The sequence below is a fragment of the Pelodiscus sinensis genome, chromosome 24 (assembly GCF_052426305.1).
Source record: "Pelodiscus sinensis isolate ZL-2025 chromosome 24, ASM5242630v1, whole genome shotgun sequence".
NCBI lineage: Eukaryota > Metazoa > Chordata > Testudines > Trionychidae > Pelodiscus > Pelodiscus sinensis.
Window position 1 is genome coordinate 4,737,213 of NC_143075.1, and position 19,112 is coordinate 4,756,324.

Here is a 19,112-nt window from a genome sequence, read left to right on the forward strand (position 1 = left end):
AGGTATAGAGTCTTTACTCCCCAGGAAGTAATGACTTACCTGGGGTTTATTACTAAACAAAAGTGATTATATTAAGTATAAGAAGATTTAACTGGCCTTAAGAGGGAGCAGACAGAACAAAGTAAGTAACTGAGTAAAATAAACAAGCATACAAGCTAAGCTTAATACTCTAAAGAAACTAGTTACATGTAAGATCCCACCCTAAATGTGGTTCTAATAATGTGCACAGGCCAAACACCTGGGCCTAGACCCTTCCCACAGTTCAATCTTTGTTGTTTCCAGCAGCCATCTTTGGTGGGGTAGATGGGGAGAACTGAAGACCTGGATCACCTCACTCCGCCCCCCCCATAGCATTTGCATAAGGCCGGAGTCCTTTGTTCCATAGTTTAACCTCCTCCCAGCCTCTTATGGGAATTTACAATGGGTTCCAATGTCAGGTTACATGGTCACATGTCTCTGTAGCCATTCTTCACAGGCTGACGCCTGCGTTCCAAGGAAGGTTAAGCTCTTTTCCATTCATTGTCTCTTGCTGATGGGCGATCAGTCCTGAGGCCTCTTTTATCGTTGCACCTGAACTGTCAGCCCTGGGAACAAGCCAAAGCAGCAAATATGAAATTACAGATACCCAGGTTAATATTCCTAATCTACAAAAATGGTACACACCTACCGAGGGAATAGGCATAGTCAGCGAATTACAACTTTTCCAATGATTTGTTACATGGGCCATCTTCCACCAAATGTATCTGAGTTATGACCAGTGTTCCCCGTAATCTTTTCCATCCGTTATGTGGACTATTTTCATCCGTGGGTGGAATACATTTTGTTATTTGCACTGAGGCATGTGCAGATGTGCACCATCAATAAGAAATACAAAGCCTGCTGATCAGCTGGGCAGCCTTGGAATTTTTCCTGAGCGGCCGCCTCAGTGTTTGTGGCACAATGGGGCTGACAGTCTTGCTGGGCCCCAGGGCAAGGCAGGGGGAGGGGCCTTGCTCCATACTTCAGAAAGGGTGGGGTCTCTGGCAGAAGGGGCGGGGCTGAGAGCAGCCAACCTTCAGTACTGCCTGGACTGTGGCGCCTCCCCCATCCCCGCCAGCCCTCAGTCTGGCCGGAACACACCATGCAGTGCTTAGGAGGACTTAAAGGATCCACGGCTCCAGCTGCTGCTGCTGCTCCAGTAACAGTGGTGGCCGGGCACTCTGGGCCCTTCTGTATTGTATTGCCCCGGGGCAGCTGCCCCCTTTGGCGGGCCGGTTATGACATATCCTTATCTTAAGCACGTTTTCACAATGCATATGGCAGGCCCTGTCACAGGTTTATACAGGCGACCCCCGCACTTATGACCTAATTGGTTCCTGGAAAACTGTCGCAAGTTGAGCCGTTGTAAGTTGAACCCTTATTTCCCATAGGCCCAATGTTATAAATGGCCGTTCTGTTCCTGGAAATCAATTTCATACCCTAAAAATACCAAAATTGACGACGGAAATGGAGGAAAACTAAACGAAATAGTTCAAATAATGCACAAAAATAACTAAAAAGTGAAGGCTGATGTGGCGGAGACGTGCACAGTTCAAGCAGACTGGCATGTCTGACTGACTTTGTACGTTTCCTGCTTTGGGATGATGCGTGGAGTCTGCATCATACACCATCATAAATGCGAGCTGCGGGCGTAAATTAGGGGTTTTAGGAGCTATCTCGCATGAGAAAAATGGTTGTAAATGTGGGGGGTCGTAAGTCGGGCGGTTGTAAGTTGGGGGTCGGCTGTTGGGTCACCCAGTCAACACCCTCACTAATACATGATTGTTCTCTGCAGGTTTCCTTGGGGCACTTCTCAATTTGAAATGACTATACAATGGGGCTTCCAATACTTCGTTTGGGAGGCTAGCCAGAATGTTACCTCAGTTATACGTTCAGGGTCAAACAAAGGAAAGAGCAGGGTGTAATCAAAATGGAGCAAAACAAACGCCAGCTCCCATGCTAGTTCCTGCTGGGAAGGGAGGGAACAAGATAGAAGAATATAAACAAGACCGTTTTGCTTTGGAGGAACAGTGCAAGCGTTGTCATGCATCATCCAGTGACAGCCCCTAACTGAGCACTCTTGACTGTGTGAGTGAATAGCATGCTTCAGAGTTGGAGCAAAGAGCTTTTATAGCCTCCGGTCGTATTCTTTGAGATCTACAAGCTCCAGGAATCTATGTTAATCTATTTAGACCACCCTTGTCACTGTCGAATCTGAATGTGTTATTTTACCAAACCTTTATGCAAAAAACCCACAAAAACCCATGCTTCTCTCCCTCATGGGAGTTAATTTAATTGTCAGGGAGTTAGATTATCTCTTTATATAAACATTATTTAAAGAGAGATTTCCATACTGAAGAAAATGATGGTAATTTCAAATATACTAGGCTTTTAGCTGGTTACAAACATGACACGACAAACCTGCCTCAAACCTAATGAAATTCATGCCGTTTCAGGCTTACGACAAATGTTTACCTCCACCTGGATCCATCAGAATTTACTAAGATTCATTATGAACCTTTTGAACGCTCTTGGGACTATTTGTGATTTTGCATCACAACTATGTGAAATTCATTTCTGATGTGACGTGGCGAAAGAGGGCAATTTTGACTGAGTTTTCCTTTGGGATTTTAGGTTTATTTGGCTCCGAAACCAAAGACCACACTCAAGAATAGCTACCCCGCATCTTTTAAATGCGCTCGTTATTTCAAAATATTTTTCGAAATAATGGGGGCACTATTCCAGCATCCCTGTAACCATTGTTCCACGAGGGTGGGGGTCTCGAAATAGCATGTTATTTCAAAATACAATCGTAATAAGATATGCCATTTGCATAGCGCAAAGAGCGCATTTTAGTTTGAGTGCAGGGTTCTGTGTAGATGCACCCTGAGATAAAAATCACAGATAACCACCAAACCCGATAACCACAGATAACCACAAACAGATTACTCCATCTGCTGCCAAGCGAGCTGCCTAAGTCTATGTGACTTTATTCAGTGCGAGTTCATTACAATTGTTATTTTGGAGGTTAAACTAGGAGTTTTCCAGCTTCTGTTTGATCCTTCAGGGAGGTCATGTTGCTGATTTCTGGCTTTACAATTTTTCCCGTAACAGACTGATGCGATAAGTATAGGGTTAGGATTTTGCAGAGAAGAAGTGAAGCCAGGAGGTGAAAACTAATGAAATGATTAAACATTTTAAGGATGAGCTCAACGCAGACTGAAAAACCCTGGCCTCCTAAACGCTTTTCTTTATTAATAAATCTTATTCTGGCTCCCCGCGGCATGAAAAGCCCTCCTTTAATCTGAACTCATTTTTACTACTCTCTTCATATGTAACGCAGCCTGACAGATACTTCATTGCCTTGAGATGCCCTTTGAACTCGTAGAACATCAGTTGGGTTTTCAAATACTGAAGGCCTTTCAAAGCATATCAAAATCCCAAAGGGTTCTATTTCTTAACTCCCTTCCTGTTGCATAATGAAACTCAACATCCCTCATAGAGACCTTCACACTCCAGTTGGCATGTATCTGACCAATCCAGACTCACTGCAGTTTGGACCGAATCGCAACCGTGCCTTTATGGCTTTGTTAATAGTGGACTGGGTCATGGAAATCATTTTTTCTTGTGCTTGTGAGCAAAGTGAAGTTTGCAGCATTTTAGAACCATGTTCTGATTCTGCATAAAACTTGATCTGCCATGTGCCTGGTTAATGAATCCACCAGGGCTGGCCTCTGCTTCCCAAAAAGATTTGTAGTGGCCTAGTGACATGTATCGACTGTATTGGCCCTTTGATGAAAATGCAAGGAAGTTATTTTAGTCTATGAACATTTTCTCCCCAGAGTCGGGTTCAACACATCCTGGGAGAAATTGCTAGAATGACGTCTTTGTGTACACAGCTTCTGCGTTTACAGGGTTAAATCATAAAAGGTTTAATTAAAACTTGTGGGAGTTTTTACTTAATTATCCCTGGGGAATGGAAATCCTTTTGTAGGGATAACACTGAGCGATCGTTATGTACGGCTTCTAGTAGACCCATGGTATCCTGGCTGTGTCCCACGATACGTTTGGAATGAACTGTCCTTCGGGGGTCTCCTAACCCTAGCGGGTTGCTGCAACAAGAGGATTAACTGGATATAAACCCTGGAGGATTTTGTGCAGATTTAAGAAGCCTTAGGATTTTGAAAAAGTAAAACAAAACTTGTGCAGCCGCATGTTTCAGAAGTGGAAAGGGCACCCCGCACCCGGACACATTTGTCAGCCAAGTGGACAGGGAGAGTGGAAGTTATGAATTCATTGCAGGGGAATCATCTGGTTTGTCAGGGAATATAAGAAATGGGAGGTATTCTCTGTGATTGTTAACGCCACAGCACAAGTACCACGGCGTGCAACAGAGAACCGCACCATGTCTTCAGCAGCAGCACACCTTAACGAAGTCCTTTAGATTGTGTCTTTGGGTGTGCAAGCATGTGTGTGTGGGTGGGTGTGGCGTCGTGTGGGAACGGAGGACTGGACATTAGGAAACTTAGGTTCTAACCTTGCCTCTGAAACCACGGTGTGTAAGCCTGAATTAGGCCAAATCTATCCAGGCACTTTAGAGAGCTATAACTTTCTGGCTCAGGGGTGTGAAAAAACACTCCCCCATGTGCCAGGGTGAACCAGTCTACAGTTCTGGGAGAGCTCTCTCCCCACGCTTGTGCCTTGGCCACACATTCAGCTTCAAGTGCTGCCACTGAGGGTGTGTACACACTAGGAAATTATTTTGACATTACTAAAACTCCCTGATTAACAAAATTGAAATAGCATTCCCTATCTACGGGGAAGCCTCAAAATTAGTCCGTTAATGTGGATGTGCTACCTCGACTTAGAGCCCTACCAATCATTGGGGAGTAATTGGTTTGATTACTCTGGGGAGTAGTTATTTTGAAATAGCAGCACCGTAGTCTCCACACTCCTGCTATTTCGGAATTAGTGTTATTCCCCAAGAAAAGTAGGACTACAGATTTCAAAATAAGTGGCCCGTTATTTTGAAATAATGAGCTTGGTAGTGTGGATGCTTTGCTTATAAATTCAACCTAAGGGTGGGTTATTTCAAAATAACTCCCTCGTGTAGACCAGGGCTGAGTGTGGACTTATAAGGCTGTGTCTACACTGCACAGTTATTTTGGAATAAGCTATTCCGGAATAGTTACTCCAAATAGCTTATTTCAAAATAGCACGTCTGCACTGCAGGGAAGCCTCAAAATGAGTCCGAGGCAGGCTCCCCTAATGTAGACGTGCTATCTCGATTTAGAGCTCCAGGAGGAATTACTTAGAATGGCCCTGGTGAGCGGCTATTTTGAAATAGCAGAAGTAGAGCGTCTACACACGCCTTATTTCGAAATAGCAATTTCAGAATAGGCATTATTCTTCATAGAATGAAGTTTGCAGAAGTCGGGATAAGCCGTCCGTTCTTTTGAAATTATTTCAAAATAACAGAATCTCTGTGTACACACTCGCATAATTAATTCGGAACAACGGCCGTTATTCCAAAATAACGTTATTCTGTAGACGCATCCTCAGTCAGACACCTCTTTTGTCGCAATGTTCTTCTGTTATAAAATATACGTCATCCTTCTCTGCCCAACACGAGTGATCTGTCTCCCAGGGTCAGCATCTGCAGCGCTCTCTGTGCTCCTCACATAAAAGGGGCCGTAGAAGAGCAAAACGTCATTAACGCGAACATCGTGTGGCATAACGGGAATGCCAGCGGCTCTCTCTGAAGTGGTTACAGGTATTGGAGACATGCACAAAAGTAGTTAGACAAGTGCCTGGAAGTCTGGAAGAGAATGGAAAAATTACATCCAGATGAGTGAGCTGACATCTAGGAGTGCGGGAATAATCCAGTTAGGTACCTTCACCCTGGGAAGAACGTCTTGCATAGAGCTATATTCTTTCCCTGACACCGTAAAGCCACAGATATCCCCAGGACCTGTATTTTGCTGAGATGTGGCTCTGTCTCTGAGAAGCAAGTGGCCGGTCTTTGTATATCCACCCCCATCAATACGTTTCTGTTATTTTGTGTCCTTCCTTCAACCTAGCCCCCAAACTGACAAGGAATATTATGTTTGTTACCACAGCTGTTCTCATTTACTATGTGCTAACTGGTCACAGGCCACATTCCATGCATTCAGAATAAAACACAAGCCCCTATGGACCATGTGAGGCACAATAAGAACCATTCTCTTACCAGCCAGCCCGAACTACCACCAGATGCGGAGAAGTCCCAAACAGCCCCCTGGCCTCAATAGCCAATCCGATCTGGCCAGGATTGGGGTCCGCAGCACCTTGTAGTGGTGATGGTCTGAGTTTGAGAATTGGGTGGAATTCCCAAAGCAGGAAAAAATATTTGCTGGGGTAGGGGTGACATTGCAAACTGCTGTGCATCTCAAGTATTCGCCTCCTGTGGAAAGCAACTCTCAACTTCCTTGCTGTGATGTGCACAAAGGCCTGTTTGAAATGTTTCAATATGTAAACAGAGGTGAAGCCGTTGCCTCCACTTTTTCGGGCCTCTTTTGATAAACACGATCACATTTTGCTAGAAGAACAGTGACTCATGTTGCCCAAACATGTAGATACAGGACTTGGGCAAATAGATTTACATTCAGAAAACTTACTTTGGAATCTGGCAGCTATGAGAGAGAGTAATGTAGCATGCGCTAGTATTGGGAGGTAATGAATCACACAAAAATTAGATTCTGTGCTTTCTAAATCTCTTTTTCAGCCAGTGATATTTGGCAATCTCCTGAGGTCTAAATTAGAAGGGCCTGGGGGAGGTAAAAGAAAGGCCTCGTGGATCGCATGAGCCTTGCTCATTTTACTTTATTTGGCCTCCTTTTCCAACACTGCCATATTTCAACACAGCTTCAGCCAAAAGACGAATGTTGAGTTGTCCTACACCAAGTAATTTGTAAGTCTCCCAGTTTGTAAACTGTCAAAGGTTCAGAATGCACAGTGACTGTTTGACTTGAGAAGAACAGTTCCACATAAGCTGCAGACATAATTTATTAAAGGTAATTGGACAGCATCAGAATAAAAACCACAAACTATTCAGGGCCATTCCTCCCCCCTCCCCCCGAAATCTTCCTGCACAACTTGGAGCTTTTCTCGTTTATTCTTAGTTCTATTTTCCCACTCCCAAAGCCTCATATATTCTTGGCTTTCACAGCCCTCATGTTTAATATACTTAAGTCTCCGTTGGTATTAAGAGGTGAACTTTACAGGTCAGGTCACTACAGACAGCTGGATGGTTTCTCTTATTGCTATAAAAACAATTCACTGCCCATGTTATAATGACTAAAGAATGCCACCCATAGGAACTTCTTGGTGAATCAATTTTCACGGACGGTTCGGATGCCGCTGTCTAGAAATATGGTGTCAGGTCCCAGGTTAATTCTCTTTGCAGGAGTGTGTATGTTGGAATAGTGAACGTGTTTCCACGCTGACATGGATGCACACCTTTACTCTCTTTTTCATGTTTGTATCCTTCTGTTCATTTTAGCCTCCCTCCCCCATTCTTTGGCCTGCCTGCTGCAAAGTCCTCGCAGAGCTTGTGAGACTGTCTTCATCATGGCATCGTAAACAGTTCATATGGAATGTCTGATTCCTCAGCAGAGTGGTTAGCTTAACTCTGGCCCCTTGGGAGTCGTCATTTTGAGAATGCAGGGCTTTCATTTCCTGACGGTGTTCATTGTCTCACTTCCTGGGGATTGTTTCTACATCTCTCTCTCTCCCTCACCTATCTCAGCTGCACGGCTCACATCACTGCCCCATCCGCGCATCTTTTGTTTTGTTTTTAGGGTTGCCAGATACTTTCTCAAAAAATACATGACGGAGAAAAAAATTGGTTGAGAAAAAAAAAAACCCAAACCCCGCCCCTTTAAATCCCCATGCGGCCTTCTGTCTGAGTAAAACAGAAAATTTTACACGTCTGGTACTTTCTGTTTTTATTATTGGACAGAGGCCGGGACAACACCGGACCCCTGGCAACCCTATTTGGGACCGGTCTGATGTAGTGAATTCAGATGCAAGGAGCCATGCAATTTTTCCTTGTGGTGGAGGGATCTCAGATGTGAGGAGGATTGCAGTGAGTTTGGAGAAGCTCTCAAAGCGGCTGATGCTCCAGTTGAAGATTATTCAGACTGTTCAGTCTGCTGGGGTGTGCGTATTTGGGCAGGAAATCTCACGAGCGTAGGATCCCTTGAAAATGCCAGATCTGTCGTGATAAAAATACTGCAATGGCAGCCCAAGTCACAGACACAATCTAGAAGCGCAGAGCGAGTGCAGGAATGAAACATGCCAGGAGGACAAAGTGATAAGTCCATTGCAGGATAAGGGATGATCTGAAGGTAGGGAGGTGAGATGGGTTCTGAAGTGGCCTAGTGGATAGGGCATTTGGTTTGACTTTAGAAGAGTGCTCAGACTGAGAGAATCAACATATTCATTCTGACATGTTTTGTCCAGAGCCAGGGCTCCCTATAAGTTGAGTGGTTGGGTGGCCACCCAGGTGAGTTTCAAAAGCTGTAAGCTGGGTGCTTGTGCAACCACTCAAGGGAGAGTCAGATGCCACCCTGTTGATGAGCAGAGTGCCCACTGCTAGGTGTTTTGTTCCTCCTGGTGGTGCACATTCGCGTATGCCTCGGTGCACAGAAAAATTCATTCTGCACATGGACGGAAAAGATTAGAGGGACCACTGATCATCAGTAGTTCAGTCCAGATTTCATTAACTTGCATTGTCTGCATGATTTAGGTTGACAATAGACACCCAAACTGTCTGTGCATTACTTTTACATGTAACATTACAAAGCAAGACCAGAGTAACTTTCTTCCAAGGTGCAGCTTTCTTCCAGTGTATGGCTTGCCAGCTGTAATGTTCTTGGCCTTACCAGTAAGAACTGTGTCTTACTTTGGTATTTGATACAGTTTATGAGTTTGAATTCAGATCGGTCAAAGTTAACTGCAGTGTGTGTAGAAATGGAGGTGCCTGTCCCCTGCCCCTCTGTAGCTACTTGAACCCAAACACGTTAGTGGGTTATGCCCAGGAAAGCTCACAATACCATCTACATGTTTTGTTAGTCTTTAAGATGCAGCTAGACTATTCATGGTTTCTTTAAGTTTTTCTAGCTACGGACTAACTCGGCTACCACTCTGAAGCTTTTGAACATGTTTTGAATGTCTTGTTAGGTGCCAAATGCCAAGAATTTGATAATGAACCAATAAATCTCTTTAAAAGCTCCCCACACATTTCAGATGTCTGATTGGAATGAACATCTCCAAATTTGGGTTTGTTTTGGATTCTGTCGCTGAAAATATGAGATGTGCCAGTATTGCCATGGTAGACTGTTCTATCTCTTTTTCATTGACGTGGAGTCTCCTAAAAATCTTCTCTGCGTCCTATGTACATGTGCCATTTTAGAGGTTGCTGCAGAATTTGGTACCTCTGAATTGGTTCTGAGTATGACTCCTGGGTGCGTTCCATGTACTGGATGGACAGGATATATACAGTGACTCTTGTACAAGGGAACATCTTGCTGCTTGGTAACCCCCTATCTAAGCAACAGTGTTACATTATCTGCAGCATTTCCACTATGGTTTGTTTGATTTTTCATTTGAATTTTCACCCCTGCCAGGCAGCTGAGTTTTGCTGATCCTGTGATTGTTGGCTGCAGAGAGATGGAAGTGTGAAATGGCAGCTAGTACGAGGTTGTGTAGCAGTCTGATGTGCTGCCTTTAGGAACATTGGCTGCTCATGAATATAGTCTGTTGGTTTTGAATTAATTGAAGTCACTTTGCATGTTTCAGTGAGGCACGAAAATGTTGCAGTGCAGAAAGCAACCCCAGAGGAGTTTCTAAGGCCAGGTCTATGCTGTGGGGGGAAGGTCAGTGTAAAGTACACAACTCCATCTACATAAATAATGTTGCTGGAGTCCATGTACCATAAGCTGAGCTTGGCACCTTCTCCACAGTGGGAGGTCAATGGGAGAAACACTTCGGCTTCCCTTATGTCTTGTGACAGAGAGGAGTACCAGTGTTGATGGGGGCACTCTCAGCATTTGATTTAGTGAGTCTTTACTAGACCCACTAAATAGAACCTTGGAAGATTGATCGCCAGAGTACTGATCCTCTGGTAAGGGAAGATATGGCCTAAGAGGATGGGACGTATAGCCAGTTAATGACTTCCAGATGGATTATGGAGAGGACAGTACATCAAGTTTAGGGGAAAGGGATGTGTAAACTTCAGCGGATTTGGGGCTGTTGTTCCTAAATCGATTTCTGATTCTGAAAACTGACCTTATTTTCTGTCCTCATCAGGGCCATTCTAAGTAATTCCTTCTGTGCCATTGGCCTAACTACTGTTAAAGAACAGTGTCATCTTGTCTTTAGATAACAGAGGAACCAAAAAAGAATGGTGCTTTTCTCTTCTCTCAAATGGTAATCACACAATCATTTTATGTACTGAAAAAACAGTGAAATACTTATTAAGGATCTCAACTAATGCCTGTTGAAGTCAGAGGGTTATCTTTCTATTGAGTTCAATGGGTTTGGCTTTTCAGAATTAAAAAAAAAGTTCCTTTCTGCATTGAGACAGAACCAGAACCATCTTTTTATTTTTCATCTCTAAACAAATAAAAAACACAACAGAGGGGAGAGAGTGAATTCTGCCCCAGCATAGCTAATAGCCCTAGTGGTTTGTGAAAATGCAGAAACTTGAAACAAGTTTCAGTTTCAGTGAATCAGCATTTTCTGGCAGACTGAAGAACTTCAAAGAGATCTCACAAAACCAGTTGACTGGGCAACAGAATGGCAGATGAATTTTAATGCTGATAAATGCAAAGTAATGCACATTGGGAAGCCTAATCCCAACTATAAGTATAAAATGATGGGAACTAAATTAACTGTTACCCACTCCTGAGAGAGACCTTGGAGTCACTGTGGGTAGTTCTCTGAAAACAGCCACTCAGTGTGCAGCGGCAGTCCAAAAAGCAAACAGAATGGTAGGAATTAAGAAAGGGATAGAGACTATCTTCCTGCCTCTATGCACATTAGGGATGTGAATGTTTAATCAGTTAACGATTAACCGGTGGGGGCTGGAGTAGCTCCCTGCTTGCCATGGGAAGGGGGCTACTCCAGCCCCACAGCAGACCCTCTCAGGCAGGGCTCCTCCAGAGCAGTGGCAGGTGAGGGGGGCAGTCCCCCCCCTTAATCATTTAAACAGTTAAACAATATGTTTAACTGGTTAACCAATTAAATGGTATTTTACATCCCTAATATAAAGTCACTAGAAGATTTAGCCAGTCCTCTGTCACCACAGCAGCTTGGGGTCAGATGAGAAGTGACTGTCCATGGTCGCTGTTGCAGGCACAACTGGGAGAGGGGTGCACATCCCCTGGTTGGGGTACAGACAGACACACAAACAGACAAAGTCTGAAATATATAGTAGCTAGCTGTCCCTTTCTCCACCCTCCCCTCTGCTGGCCCAATGGGGTTATGGATGTCCTGGTCCCCATCTCTGGCCCTTTGCTGCCCCCTGTGGTCATGCTGCAGTATAACTGTCCCTCCTGCTAGACCCCCTCCCTTTCCATTTTATGAGAAACAATCGAATTCCAGGCAGCCCATTGTCCTGGCACAACCAAACCCTGTCCTTGCTTCAAGTTATAATAAGAGGAAGCTTCAGAAATTTGGTGGCCCTAGCTCTTACTGGTTAGGAGTTCTTGAAGAAACGGACTCACAGGTGGACAGACAGACACACACATTGCTAACATACATAGGTGGCTGGTATGTGAGATGCATCTTAGCACTGCTGTCAGAAGGTACATTTGGGGCATGTCCTGTGTTCACACAGCTGCTCTTCATGCCAAAGTGTGACTGTAAGTTGCCCAGGTACAAAGAGGGGTGGAACATATGTACGCTGTAGCACTTGTTCCCATTGTGGTGGTACTTCTCTGGTGTTCATCACACAAGAGTAATATGGATTTTAATGTATTCTTTTCAGGGACACTAGTCGCAGGCACCAACCCCTCCTTCAGCTTAGGCCCTGCCCCACCTCTTCTCCCCCGCCTTCCTACTTCCCCCCTCCCCCCGTGGTGCCTCTTCCCACCCTGTTCAAACCCCTCCCGCAGCATGCTCTCCCCTTTCTCTACCCCATCCCCACAGCCGCTGAACCACTAATTATGACAGGTGGGAGGTGCCAAGGAGGGGAGGAGGAGCTGATCTGCAGGGCCACCTGCAGGTGTTCAGCACCCGTTATTTTTTCCCATGGCGTCAGCAACTATGGTTGCAGGTTAGGCCACATATCAATGTCTTTCTGGTTTATTTTTATGGAATTCTGGGTGCAAATGTATCAAAATGGCTCTGCTGTTCTTCAACAGAGAGTGAAAGTTTTGCTTTTTAAAGCTGACCTGGAAAGTGAACCCTTTCTGTTGGGTAAGTAATGAAATTTGGTCGCAGAAAGTTTCTCTTTCTCTCTCTTTCGATGTGTCTCTCGTCTCTGGGAGTATTTGCTGAAATGAGCAGCTGCTGCCAGCTTTTCACAGTGAAGGTGATTCCCTACCGATGCCCAGCAAGAAACAACGAAGCCAAATGCAGTGGGAAAGAGATCCATTCTGCTGAGGCTTAGTAAACCCATGGCTCGTGAAACTTGCTGGCATCCAGAACGGATCAGGAATTAAAAGTCTGAAAATTGGTGCCGAGTATAAAAACAGAAATGGGGTTTTCGATGGAGAAGCTGAGAGGGGCTTTTTGCTTGTTTTCTTTGATAAAGCGAGCAAAACGTGCAGAGTTAACTTTTCGTTGGGGATGATCAGTCTTTCTCTAACTTCTGGACTCTTAGCCCTGGTCTACGCTACTTTTTTATTTGGAAATAATCCCCCTTAGGTCAAATTTATAAGCGGAGCATCCACACTACCCAGGCTGTTATTTCAAAATAATGGGTTGCTTAATCTGAAATCTGCACTCCTGCTTTTCATCAGGAATAATGCTCCTTCCGAAATAGCTATTTCAAAATAACGGCAGTGTGGACGCTCCGGCACCTCTCTTTTGAAATAACTACTCCCTCGAATAATTCAAACATGTTACTCCCCAGTGCTTCCTGGGGCTGTCAGTTGATGTAGTGTGTCCACATTAACGGAGCTTGCCTGGACTCATTTTGATGCTTCCGTGTAGTGAGGACACGCTAGTTTGAATCTGTTAAATCAGGAGTCATTACGTTGAATTTAGTAATTTCGAAATAGTTTCCTAGTTAAGTCGTGGCCTTGGTGGTTGGTGAGAGATGGATCCATGTTATCGCTTGAGCTGTCAGGGTCAAGAAAGATTTCTGCTCTTCTCTCTCTGTTGTGTGTGGTTTTAAAGGATCCTGCTCTATGCCATTTGAAGATGGTTTTCTCCTGTTTCCGTCTCATCCCCTTGTTCATCACAATCTGCGATGGGTTGGGCAGGAGCTTTCAAATGGGCTCATTAGACTATTGGGAGACTCCCATGGGGTCAGCCAGGTGACGACCTGCTGTGATTGCTCCCATGTGGAAGACTCAGCGGACATACTACCCTGTATCTGTTGCTCTGTGGGACTGTTCATAGATTCGTAGCTCACAAAGGGCCGGGGTTGTTGCCTGGTTTGACGCCCTGCCCTCCGCCCTGCACGTGTGTCTCGGGATGTCCCTGAACCGATCTGTTTGAACTAGAACTTTAGGAGAGGGGCGAGCCTGTTGCAGGGCTGGAGAGCCGCTGGTCATGAGTGCACTGGGGAAACAGAGAAGTTGGCATCAGCTCAGAGTGGTGCTAGTGTCCTGGGGCCCTATGCAGGAATATTTCCCCCGGCACATGATAAAAGTGAATGAGGGGCCCCGTTTCTGCTCTGGATTAGCCTGTTCCTGCCTAGCACCGACTCTGCATCAGATCAACAGAGGGTGGGGCATGAAAAACGAGAGCCCTTCCAAGAGTCCTTGTTGCCCTGTTGGGCACCGGGATGCAGAAAGGGTCGTTGTTACTCCGGGATTGATCTGTGCCGCTGGAACCATCTGCTTGATGATGTCACCAGTAGAAACCTGCGACCTTAGATGGATCGTAACCCAGGATGTAAAATCCTCGTGAACCGATTACTGGGATCCTGCTCCCGGCCCCCTTCTCCGCCCTCTCTTGGAGCTGCCGCTTCCGGTCCTTCTCCCACTTGGGGCTGTCGCCTGCTACTGCCGTCCCTGAGCCAGCAGCCCCAAGCACAGGGTGGAAGGGCGGCTCCTGCTCCTGGGCCCCCCGTGAACGGAGCGACCAGTTCCTAGGCCATGGAAAAGGGGGCTGTCCTGGGTTCCAGTTAACCGGTGATGTTTACCTGGTTCACATGCATAATAGTAAGAAGCATGGGAGGAAAGGCAGGAGCTGAAATAAAAATTCAGAAAATACAAACTATTCCATGTTCTCCAGGAGAGGGCAGTGGGTGTTTAGCACGTTTGGCTAAGAAGTAGCCCGCTCCTACTAAGCAATTACTTTGCTGTATCTTCTTCTTCCTTAGTGCTGCATGAACCAAGCTCCCTGTCCTTCTGCCTCTCTGCAAATCTGTCGTTTTGAGCAGCTCTGGCAATGGGGATCTCTTTGATAAGGGGATTTGGGCAGGAAGGAATGATGCGGCTCTTGCAATTTTGATGTTTTCTGTTACTTCCCAGTGCACCCGGGTTTTAACGCACGGCAGTTTGGGGTATGTCAGAGCTGCACGTCTAAATTACCCCACAATAGCACTTTCTCGCCTCTTACTATGGCAATAAACTGCTTTCCTAGGACAAGACTGATGATCTGTGTGTTTGTGGCTCTCTCTGAGTGTTGCAGTGAAATCCTTAAACCTGCCGCTAACTGCAGTGCAATTTGATGACGCAACAAGAAGTTTCTTGTCTTTCAACTGCTGACCAACTTAGATCCTGAAATACAAGGATGATGAATCTTTGTGATTTTTATCCTGCGGCTCTTCTTACCCATGCAAATGTCTGGTCCTTTTTTTTTTTTTTTTTTTTTTTTAAATAGTGTATGAGGTTCTTTGGATAAAACTCTCCAACCTTACCTCATAGATAACTTCTGAAAAATACAATGGTGCGCCTGATGCCACCAATCTGTTTTTTTTCATGCACCTATGAGTGGGAAACAGGAGATTTGTGAGTGTAAATAAATATCTCTGCGCATGCAAACACATGTACTGCACATTCAGTGGGGTGAGGGCCTGTTTGGTAGCGACATTTTTAATCTTTAAAATGTGTCCCTTTGTATGCACTCGGGAATTATTTTGTAGTTTCCCTTTATTTTTCCCTATTGGCATTAGATTGATTGAATTAAAAATAAAAAAAGAGAAGCGGATGGAAAAGAGACTCCCTTTATCTTGCGTTAATCATCCCTGCAGTTTGGCGCCCCACTGAAATCTCACGTTTCCCCCCCCATGTCTTGTCTCTTTCAGATGTCAACGAATGCGAAGCTGGGAACGGGGGGTGCGAGTCCCAGTGCTGCAATACTATCGGCAGCTTCTACTGCAAGTGCCCCGAAGGGCGGCGGCTGAAGGGAGACGGGAAGGCGTGTGAAGGTAGGAATTGGATGTTGAGGTGGGCCCACCGTGGGGGCCTTGATGAATTCCCTGGGCTCCTCCAGCTGCATGTGATACAAAATTGCCTGAGATAGCACAGAGCCCGGTGTAACAGGGTCTACTCCCTGCCCCGGCGCCACCTGCTGGTCACATTGGGAATTAGTTCAGTTGGTTGGATTGCGCCCCCTTCTGGGTGGTGTCCCACCTGTCTCTACTCCAGTGTCTGTAGCCAGATCCACACCGCTCCCTGGCCTGCGTTGTCCTCTGGCAGTGCCCACTGCTCCTTTCTTGCCCTCTTCCCAGGGGGTATCAGCAGTCCTCAGTCCTTCCACCTGCCTGAGTGGTCAACTTCAGCCCCAAAGTCTTGCCCCTTCCCTCAGGGGCAAGCCGTAGTCTGTACAGTGTGACTGGTGCAGTGCAAGGAGAAAGGGGGGGCCCAGGCTCATCCACTTCTCTGGGTCCCGACCCAGGGACTCTGTGGCAGCAGCCGCCTCCTGCCCCCCTTCTCTTCCCTTGACTGCTTGTGTTCCCTGGAGTCACCTCCCCGTGACTCTTGCACCTTGTATCAAGGCCACAGCCTGGGCGGTATCAGGCTGGGGCTTCTCTCTAGCTTCCCTGAACCTGCCCAGCTCTGCTCCATCCCAGGTGCCTCTCCCAGGGAGCCAGTCCTCCCTGATCAGGACCCAACTGTCCTCTGCTCTCCTGAGCCGCTCCTTATAAACAGGACTGCTCCAGCAAGCCGCCCTTTGATTGGCTCCCTATAAGCCTCTCTCTGATTGGAAGCAGTTTATACAGGCTCCCTCTGGCCTGCTCTTAAGCTTTTCTCTGCTGGAGTCGGCTATAGCACAACCCCACCAGGCCTTGACAGCTTTATAGCAGAGTCATGCCTAGCGGTTTTACAGAACCCACCAGACTGCCCTGTGATTTGTAGAGTAGGAGTCAGCTGTTCGGGTGGGTGCTTGTAAGGCTACGTCTAGGATACAAAGGTAAGTCGGAAAAAGATATGCAAATTGCGAACCGCAATTTGTGTATCTTTTTCCCGCTTTTCTGTCGAAAGAGGCTTTTCCGAAATTTGGCACGTCTACACGGTGCCGAATTTCGGAAAAACCCACTCTTTCGACACATCCCTTCTTCCTCGTAAAACAGGGTTAACAGGGATGGTGAAAGAGCATGTCCGCCTTTTTGAAAAATGTTCCAAAAAAGTGGACACATTCTTTGGATGTGGCATACCAGAGGTATCCCGGAAAAGCTCTGCAGTCTAGCTGTACCCTAAGTGTCTGTAGTAATGAGACCCTTCTGCTGTTCAGAATCCTTATCCTCCTTCTTCTGTACCACCCAGCTGTATTTAAAATAGGGCCTTCCACCGAGATTGTGTCTCAAGTAGGGGTGTGAAATTTAGTTTAATCAACTAATTGACTGGTAGAGGGATTTTCCATTGACTAGTCGATTAGTCGATAAGCAGGGGAGCTAACCCCGCAGCAGATCTGCCTTAACTGTATTAAGAGCCAGCATGCCCTTCATACATTTAAAAGGCTGGTGCGCAGCAGGAGGGACCCGGCGCGAGCTGGGTATCAGCTGTCCCAGTTTGTACTGGGTCCCCCCCCCACTGCGCTTCTGATTTTTAAATGGATTAAAAGCCTACAGGATGTCGAGCCGGGAATCAGCTGATTCCTGGCTCGCACCCAGTCCCCTCTACCCCCTGCCTCCTCTGCCCCTGCCCATGGAGACAGTGCTGGGGGGAACCAGCTTTTAAGCTGGCTCCCTCCAGCACTGGCTCCTGCTCCCCTCCCCTTGCTGCCTTTAGTAGAGGCAGCACGTGGGAGGGTAAGAAACTAGTCGAGGGACTTGTCACTTACATCCCTAGTCTCAGGATGGTTTGCAAGGTAATAATAGTGTACATGGTGTACATAGGAGGGGGGAAAGTAGGAATAATAGAGTTTGGGCAGGCCGGATGGCGGGTGTGAGGGAGATGTGCACACCAGCAGTACTACTGTGGAACGTATAGGAGAGAGGGGACATATTTCGGGGTGGTGTGTGATTGCACATGGAACAATAGAGTTGTCACTTTTGGCCCCAGCAGGGACGGCAGTTCTGTGCCCCTGAGATCACGCCCCTCCCTCCCCGGCAGCATTCTTCTTCTTTTCGTATTTTTGGGGTGCAAAATAAGATGTGAGTCCTCCGGAGAACCAACCCCCTCCCTTCCTGCGAAGGAGTCAGAGGTAATCAGGTTTAGCTTAAACACAGCGTGGCAGACTAGATGGGAACAAGCCTGGGACTTTTGTTTCCTTTATGACAAGAATTGTAACGAGGAGAGCAAATACAAAACATTCCCCTGCTCCATGAGGGATTGCAGCTTAACCGCTTGGCTTCACGTATGCTCTTAATTACAGTACGTCTTTTCTTCCTTCATCGAGGGTGCCTTCCATTGGAAAGCCCCTTCTGGCTACCGGGAGGCAGCAGTGGTATCTTACATATCAGCCAGATTGCCAAGGGAATGAAAGGCCGTTGGCCGGGAGAGGCCATCTGGTCTCTCTCTCTCGTTTTCTCTGTCAGGCAACATGTTATTATCTCATTCCGCAGAGAACTTCCTTGTGCAACGTGAAATCATGGGATGCTCTCTCTTCGGGAATGGGACGGTTCTGTCAGGGCCTGTTCCCAGCTGTGCACTGTCTGTGACTGAAACAGGGTTGCTTTGTGGTTTCACAAAGCTTGGCCTTCTTGACAATGTTTTAGAAACTTTTTGTGCTGAGCTGGTTTTACGTGGGCTGATTTGTTCAGGTCATTCTAGGAAAGGACGGACGCGGAGGCTTGGAAAACAGGTGGTTGGTTGTATCTGTCGTTGAAAGAAGCCTGCTCTGATTAAATAATAGTATGTTGCTGCGTTCTGCACGGATGCACCCAAGTACTAAAGCGAGCATCAGTCGTATAGTTTAACATATTGCAGGACTGACACCACCAGTGGGGACAATTGCTGTAAGAACATTTTCTTTCGTTTCAATGAGGCAGACAGACTTGCTAATTATTTTAGCTTGTTAAATATCCTTGAATCTCTTCAGCTAGGGGCTGGGAGAGGCGAGAGAAAGAGAGAGCGCTCAATGGAGCAATGTAAAATATGTGAATTTGGAGAGACTTCAAGTGAACTTTGGTGGCGTTTCTAATTCTGGAGAGAAATTTATGGTTTTGAGTGGAAATCTGGCAGAATTTGATACCTCATTCTGGGAGGTTGGAGGGTGATTAGCCAGAGAGAAGCCTCTGTTGAAATATTTCTTCGTTTCTTTCCAGTTTCTGCTAATTTACACATGGTGGCTGAAACCTAAAACAAACATCCTGGAAAGGCAGAATTGCCTTGAGTTTTCCAACATCCAATCCAGACTTGACTAAAACAATCTTAAATCAGCCAGCACCTTTGAGGTTTGAGAGTAAGTTAACAGGCCTCAGTGCGGAGCCTGCGATGCCAAAGAAAAGTCGTCTCTGCGCTCAGGCTGAAATCTCCATTCCTTTTGCT

The 19,112-nt window shown here is 46.2% G+C and overlaps 1 protein-coding gene across 2 annotated transcripts in view; it reads left to right on the forward strand.

The window, feature by feature from the left end:
* MEGF6 (multiple EGF like domains 6) overlaps positions 1-19,112 on the forward strand; it is a 287,060-nt gene that overhangs the window by 139,426 nt on the left and 128,522 nt on the right. For both annotated transcript variants that reach the window (XM_075906529.2, XM_075906530.2), the window contains exon 5: positions 15,485-15,607. In XM_075906529.2, coding sequence (XP_075762644.2) covers positions 15,485-15,607 — 123 coding nt within the window. The remainder of the gene's footprint in view (positions 1-15,484; positions 15,608-19,112) is intronic.